This window comes from Otolemur garnettii, unplaced genomic scaffold, assembly GCF_000181295.1.
Source record: "Otolemur garnettii isolate 467f Iridium unplaced genomic scaffold, OtoGar3 scaffold00106, whole genome shotgun sequence".
Lineage (NCBI taxonomy): Eukaryota > Metazoa > Chordata > Mammalia > Primates > Galagidae > Otolemur > Otolemur garnettii.
In genome coordinates this window covers 3,613,651-3,622,007 of record NW_003852501.1, presented here as the reverse complement: position 1 = coordinate 3,622,007, position 8,357 = coordinate 3,613,651, and the positions used below count along the sequence as shown (strand labels likewise).

Sequence of the window (8,357 nt, the reverse complement as noted above, 5' to 3'; positions counted from 1 at the left end):
AAAAAAAAAAAAGTGATAACTCTCCATAAATATAATCTGAGACACAGACACTAGAGGAGAATACTTGGCACAGAAAAGATGTTTTGCCAGGGGTGAGGACATTACTTAAGGTAATATAGCTAAACCAGTTTCCTAAAGTTTGGATGAATTTCAATAATCATGTTTTTAAAAGACTGTGTATGTGTATACATGAACACCCAAATGAACAGATGTATCTCCTGGTACTAAGGTTTTCCTATGAACTGAGCCTCTAAAAAATAGCTTTACGTTTTTAAACAAATGAATGTAATTTTTTCACTTACATAAGCATAGGCTTTTTTAATATTTCCACAAGATAAATATCTCATACTATATCTCACTCTACAGTATGCCACAGTGATGGGCTTAGGTAACAGTTATACACTTAGAAGATCCTAACCTTGGTGTTATTTACACTGACATGTACAGTATCACCTAGTCTGAAAGATGAATAAATGATATTCAGAATGTGGCTGAATGTGTGTTAACTGATCACTGGGAATGATAGAGCTTTAAGTAATAACAAACGATAACTTAGTCTAAACTGGGAATCTACCCCTCTCTCCTGTGACTGGAAAATTTTAAAGATCAACATGAAATAGGAGCCATTGCTAAGGCAAATCTTTTAAGATAACAAAGGAGAATCTGACAAAGAGAAACTGTATATGAGAAATTATCGGTAACAGAGCTGCTACCAATTTATCTGGCACTGGAATCTGGATTTTTAGATCCTAAAACATTACTTTTTAAATATTTCCCTTTATTCTGGAACAAAAACTGGAGAAAGGACAAATGATTTCTTCAGAAAGCAATGACTCAGTTCAGGTTGTTACTTTACATGTAAGTATCACTCAAAGTGTACATAAAAGCAAGGGATTCCTGTTTGCTCATCATTATATCAGCTACATAGCTGAGAGTTCACATCTTAATTACATAACACTTTCTCTGTTACCAGAAGCTAAGACTACTCTGCAACAAATAGGACAGGTAGAATTCTCAGACAACCAGCCATCAATGCAGTGAACATGGTCCAAGATCAGTTTCCTCTTTGCCCACTTCCTGACATATTTCCAGTTTGTCTGGCACAGTTAAGCCAGTCTATTACAGAGTTACCATTAGACACATGATCTGAAGCTTCTCCACCTCTGTTTTCATCTGAGTTTTGTGGCGGCAGGCCCTCTTTAAATTTGTTGTAGTCTTCTTAGCAACTCTTCCTCAGTACTTTGACCTGGGGTGCCTAGCAAATCGTTATCTCTCATAAGCCTATAATCTTCTTCACTCAGGTTATGTACAAATTGCGATAGAAAGCTTCTTTCCGATCCAATTGGTCTGCGCTGTACTGTAGACTGATCACCATTTCCTTCATCGTTAGAATCTGAGTTTTCCATCTTGATGAACAAGTGGAAAATTACCTGACTTTTATGACATAGTATTGAAATACTGTAAACTGGCTTTTGGTTATCTTCACTCTCTGCTCTCCTTGCCCTTCCTCAAAGAGCCCATTGACTACCACCCAACTAAAATTTTGGCAGCCGCGACTACGCCCTGGAGCCCCGCCCCCACAGCAACGGGCTGGGGTCCCGAGGTGGCGCTGAGCCTCTGCCACTAACCGTCACTTGGACCATTTGAGAAACGCGGCAGCCGCGGCTCCTGTTTTCCTCTCACTCTGCACCTATTTTTCACAATATTTGGGGGAGGGGGGCGTTATTTATTTTGTTTTGGGAGGGAGTTTAGTATTTTGGTTTAGGATGATGAAAAAGTTCTAATGATGGTTGCACAACAATGTGAACAGTTAAAATGGTAAATTTTGTGTAATGTTTATTTTACTACAGTAAAAAAGCAGATGACTCCACTAAGTACATTGCCTTCTTTGTCTTCTCATTTGAGCATATGCGAAAAAAATTTTTATTAGGGAAGTTGAATGATTGAAAATGGAAGATGTTAAGAAATTGCTGATCCTTTCTTAGATTTGATAACTATTTGGCAGAGATAATAAAAAAATTTTAGAGGTACCTACGCCTGAATTTTTTTACTATGAAATGATACGATATTTGGGATTTATTTCAAAATAGTCCAGTGGGAAATGGGGAGTGAAAAGGGTATATATAAGACAAGACCATGGATTTGGTGATTATTGGAACTGAATTTCATCATGTTATTATTCAGTATAATGAATTATATATTTATCATATTATCATATTGTTGATTTTAAAGACCAACATGAAATAGGAGCCATTACTAAGGCAAATCTTTTAAGATAACAAAGGAGAAACTGACAAAGAGAAACTGTATATGAGAAATTATCAGTAACAGAGCTGCTACCAATTTATCCGGTACTGGAATCCAGATTTTTAGATCCTAAAACATTACAGTCTCTTCTACTTTGTATATGATTGAAATTTGTCCACAATAAAGTATTTCTAATTGTTAAATGTGCACTATGCTGTTATACCAATCTTATGATCCAGAGGGAAAAAATTTTTTTAGCTTTTCAAGGTGCCATGATTTTTAAAAATACACCTTATGTATGTAATGGAAATTTTTTCATTACAGGCAACATAAAACCTGACATAATATACTTGAACAGGAGAGAAAGTTTATTATTTAGTGACTAGACATAGAGTTAGCTTCAAACCCAACTTAATCCACGGCTCAAACACCAGCAGTATTCATTTTTTAGGCCTACCAATTAAAGATTGACTATATGGTCAGGCTCTAAATACCGGCCTTCTGACAGTTGCAGGCACTATACCCTCACATTCCTGAGAATAACATTTCTCACATCATCAAAGCCAAGCGTGCACGCACACACGCACACACACACATTCAAAGAAGTCAGCACTTCTGCATTCACAACAAAAAACCTAGAGTGCCGTTCCAAGTGGCTCAACTTAGGTCATGGCCCATTCCTGAACTAGTCCCTGGCACCAGATGCAGCCTGATCAGTAGCTTGGGCCTGAACTATTTACACATCCTCTCATCAGTTCTACACAAGTACAGTGATAGGCCTGGACCAATAAGCATCTACCTCCAGAGGTGAAAATAGGCTCATCCAACCCAATTGTAATTTTGAGAATGGGGAAGAATGATTTCCCAAAGAAAAATCAAGTTACTGCTACAAAGATTTGACTATTACATTTTAAATAATATCATTTGACTCTTGGGTTATCCAAATCTCTGTTATTCTACTGAATTGATAACATTTGCTATGCTCGATGTTAGGAATAGGAGAATTTAAGTAGGAATTACATAAAGTACCATGCAAATAAAACTTCTGTTGGATACCTATTATTTGCTAGCCAGCATCCCTTCCTTCTCTGTATTAGTCACTGTTCTCCAGAGAAACAGAACCCACAGGATATAAAGAGATTAATTATGAGGAATCGGCTAATATAATTATGGAGGCCCCAAAGTCTCATGGTCTGCCATCTGCAAGCTGGAGACCCAGAGAAGCTGGTAGTGTATGTAATTCAGTCCAAGTCTACAAGCTTGAATACCAGGGGAGACAGTAGTACATTCCCAGTCTGAGAGCAGGAGGAAAAAAAGATGAGGTATCCCAGCTCAGCCAGTAAGCTAGGAAAAAAGAAGGGGTGAATTCTTCTTTCTTTCACTTTTTGTTCAGCTGATTGGATGATTCCCACCTATGTTGCTTAGGGCATTCTACTATACAGAGTCTACCAATGCAAATACTAATCTCAACTAGAAATACTATTACAGACACACCCAGAAATAATGTTTAATCTGTGGCCCTGCCAGATTGACACTTAGAATTCACCATCACACTCTTCCTTTCTAGTATATATAGTAACCTGATAAAACATAGTATCTTTAAGTTTTAAGACTGTACTGCAACTCTCTACTATAAAAATTTTCAACTGTACCAAAGAGAGTTAATTTAAAGGGAAAATGTGTTTTTTGAGCTAAGTGTGGTAGCTCATGCTTGTAATCCCAGCTACTAGGCAGGCTGAATTGGGAAGGGCTACCTGAGCCCAGGAATTAGAGTCTGCAGTGAGCTATGATCGCACCATTGCACTCTACCCTGAGTGAGATCCTCTCTCTAAAAAAGTAAAAATGTGATTTCTTTTTAATTGGTAAAGTTTAAATATTAATATCTCTACACCATCTAAAACTTACTTTCTGGTCTGTTTTTCTTTTATCTTTTTCAGGGCTAATTTCATATACCGAGTATCTTTTCTTGCTCACAATCCTCACCAGTAAGTATACCACAGGTTTTTTTTAGTGATTATGTGGAATTGTCTATTCCTACCAAACTTCTAGAAGTTTGGTGTTTATGTCTTTATTATTTAAAATATTATTGGTACCTTATTTCTAGATCTACAAAATGATAGCATTAGATTAGATTATCTCCACAGGTTTTTTCTACCTCCTTTACACTGTGGCACCCTTTAACTTTTTTCCCTGGATAGAAGTTTTGCTGAACAGGGTACTCATAGAGCTAGCCTTTCCTTAGGAATATTAAAAACCCCTGTAATCTGAAATGATTTGCAAAATGTAAAGGTTTTATATTAAAAAAACCTACTCTGAGAAAAGGAAGTAAAACTAATCATCAATGTGAACATAGTCAAGATACTTTAAAAATATAGGGAAGGCCTAGTACAGCTAAAAAAATAAATTAGGTTTTCAAATTAATTTTGCTTTGAAGGGCAGACTACTTACTAGCAAAACAGCAGCACCCATGGAACAGGTTTTCAAAAAGGCAGGGCTCAAACCTTTAATGCCAAATACAAACCTTTGGAAATGTTGTAAAAGGAAACCTCTACAATTTTCTCTGTAGGCACTTTTACTCATATGGTTTCTGCTGGTTTATTTTAAATTTAAAGATTTATGTATCTACAAATAATTTCCTTTTCACCACCATTTAAATATGTATTTTTTTACTTCATAACAGAGCCCCATTCTGGGTTTCATGTTGCTTTTAAAATGCTGGATGCAGATGGTAATGAGATGATCGAAAAAAAGGAATTTTATAAGGTACGTAGATGCTAGATATTTTAAGTTTATCATAAAACATCATACAAAACACATACAAAATGTTACATTATATTCACTGTTTGTATATGAACTGTCAGGAAACTATTTGGACAGTCAAAATATGTTAAATTTTCTGTACTATATCTTTGAGGAAACCAATAATTATGTAGAATGTAAGATTGTAAAAGGAGAAATAAGATTAAGCATCTATATTTTTCAGGTTTTTATTCTTATTTCAGCAAATAACATTACAGAAAAAAGGACTTCATAACTATAATACATAAAAATTATTCTCAAACCATAAAAGGGAATAGACATAATGGAAACTTAAGCCTTCATAAAGAATAGAAAAAAAATAGAAAGTCCACAATAAGTTGGTATAGATTTTCCAGGAATTTGTAAAGGCTGATGTTTAAAAAGCTGAAAATAAGTTTAAATGGTATTTCCTAAAACATAACTCTAGGATATCCAACAAGTAAATTTCACTTTCCAAAAAAATTGGTGGTAACATCAAATAAAAGAAATATCCCAATGTACAGAGACAGTTGGTTATTGGCCACTTAGGGTTAAATGCTTTGACTCTGTATATTTAGAGTACCTTATGGAGAAAGGAGAGCATATAGATAAATATGTAGCATAGTGCTTCACACAGAATAGCTATCATTGATGAATTAATACATATATATGTGAATAAGTGTATACATAAATGACTAATTTATGACATTTTTTAAAAAGCCTTTGAGATGTGACACAAGTAGAACCCTTATGTTGCTGGTAGGAATAAAATGGTACTTACAAGTTGGGAAACCAAATTGGCAGCTTCTTTTAAAGTTAAATTTATACTTATTATGTAACCTAGCCATTCCACTCCTAGATGAAAGGAAAGGGAAATGGGAAGTAGAAAGGAAAGGGAAAAAATATGTTCACGTGTAGGTCTGCCCAGATCTAAGGGACTTATTTTTTGTGCTCTTACATTTGTAGTTTACATCACTGCAAATGTAAGAAAAAAACTTATACAGTCTCTCTGCTTACTGCTTCCCTGGCCTTCTCTTCTGATGTTGAACTAAACTTGGTTGTCTTTGAAGTTAAATCTTCACCTAGTTCAAAAAAGAAAACCAATGTCCCAATGTCCACAAGTAGTTAACTTCTGCCTCCAGCAGAAGTATTTCCAAAAAGCCCCATTACTTCACAGCAATAAGTAATAAAATTAAAATAATAAGTACAATAAGCATGATTGGTTTGCAAACACAAAAGACAGTAAATACTGAGATGAGATCAACTGCGGGGAGCTAGAATGTACAAGGATGTTGAGATTGGCCAACAATTTCAAATACATGACTTTCCGTCAACATCTGTCATTAAGTTCAACAGAGAGAATAGAAAGTACTGATTAATTTGGTGAACTGGTTATGTGAAACTCAATTGAGATTGTTTTTACTATGTTGCACTTGAGGAAAAAGAATCTAGTATACAATTTTAGGAAATCAGATTCTGGGATACTACTTTCAACCTAGGAAGGGATGAATTCATGCGTAACTGTAGACTCCCTTCAAGATGTCAGCCCATACATTGCTATAAAATTCTAGAAAGATATCCTTAAATGTACTCTTAAACCAAACCATATACCTGTGATTTTTTTTTGTATGTATTTCTAATGGGGTGCATGTTGTGAAGCACATGGAAAAAATGCAAAAAGAGCACCTAAAATAATCACGGAGAGGTAAAGGTGAGGACTTGTCTTAAAAATAGGACTAGTGGACTATGAAAAAAGCAGGATTTAAGGTTAGAGTCTATAAATTCATAAAATAAGTTCACAGATTTCAAAACACTAGAATAAAGAAGACATCTGGTTAAAATCTTAACAGAGATTAGAATTTATAAGGGTAACAGAGTAATTTTTTTTTTTAAGACAGAGTGTCATTCTGTCACCATGGGTAGAATGCCATGGCATCATAGCTCACAGCAACCTCAAACTCCTGGGCTCGATTGATCTTCTTGCCTCAGTTTTTTTTATTTTTAGTAGAGATGGAGTCTCACTTTTGGTAGGCTGGTCTCCTGAGCTCCTGAGCTCGAGTAATCACCAGCCTCAGCCTCCCAGAGTGCTAGGATTATAGGCGTGAGCCACTGTGCCTGGCAACAGAGTAATTCTTGTTTTGTTGACAGTATCAGATAATGAAATATTTCACATAAATGAATTTTCCAGTTAACTAAGATTTTGCTTTTTTCACACAATTAAATTTTTTAACATTTGTAATTCTTTTCTTTCTTTTTTTTTTTTTTTTTTTTTTTGAGACAGTTTCAGTATGTTGCTCTCAGTAGAGTACTCAGTAGAGTACCACAGCTCATAACAACTTCAAACTCTTGGGTTTAAGCAATTCTCTCTCAGCGTCCCAAGTAGCTGGTACTACAGGGTGCCACTACAACACTCAGCTGGTTGTTGTTGTTCTTGTTGTTGTTGTAGTTATCATTATTGTTTAGCAGGCCCAAGCCAGGTTCAGACCCACCAGCCTCAGTGTATATGGCTGGCACCCTAACCACTGAGTTATGGGCACCAAGCCAACATTTGTAACTCTTTTTGTAAGACTTCTAAGAATATATGTATTTCCTTGTCTTCTCACAGTAGTTATAATATGCAGAATTTATCTTTTTCTTGATAGCTCAGGATTATCATTATAAAAATCAGTTTTAATCAGTGATTGACTAGTTAGACTTTCATAGTCTCTCAAGGGTATGTTGAATTACTTACCCTTACACTGAATAGCCTTAGACTTTCAAGCTTCTAATTCATATTTCTGATTTTCTTCTTTCTTCCTCACTGTTAAAATATCACCTGTCACTGGTATCAGTGTGAATGAACAGCTGATCTTCCCGTCACTTCTAGTCATCTTCCATTTCTTCTTCCAATCTTTAGTGTACTATGAATATGGACAATAAAGCTTCTTAAAATTATATGTGAATGGATCACACCCTCTTTGTTCAGTCATACTTCTCCACAACTACGCACTTCTTTATAAGATAGCATAAAAATACAAATTTCCCTGTTTCTTTGCTGTCTTCTTTTTCTTATGTAGACTCACCTGCCACATAAAACTTAGTAACTAAATTTATATGCTTTAAAAAGCAATTAATGTGAAATATAGAGTCTATAGTTACACTATGCAGCACAGTAGCCAGTAGTCACATCTGGCTATTGAGCCTTTGAAATTGGCTAGTGTGTTGGCTCGGTGCCTGTGGCTCAAGTGGCTAAGGCACCAGCTACATACACCTAAGATGGCGGGTTCAAACCCAGCCCAGCCCACCAAACAGCAGTGCCAGCTGCAACCAAAAAATAGCTAGGCACTGTGGCG

The 8,357-nt window shown here is 35.7% G+C and overlaps 1 protein-coding gene across 1 annotated transcript in view; it reads left to right on the top strand.

The window, feature by feature from the left end:
- Positions 1-8,357, top strand: part of MICU2 (mitochondrial calcium uptake 2) — a 152,205-nt gene that overhangs the window by 103,906 nt on the left and 39,942 nt on the right. The window contains exons 5-6 of the mRNA XM_003796706.3: positions 4,185-4,232; positions 4,928-5,010. Of these exons, the coding sequence (XP_003796754.1) occupies positions 4,185-4,232; positions 4,928-5,010 (131 nt within the window). The remainder of the gene's footprint in view (positions 1-4,184; positions 4,233-4,927; positions 5,011-8,357) is intronic.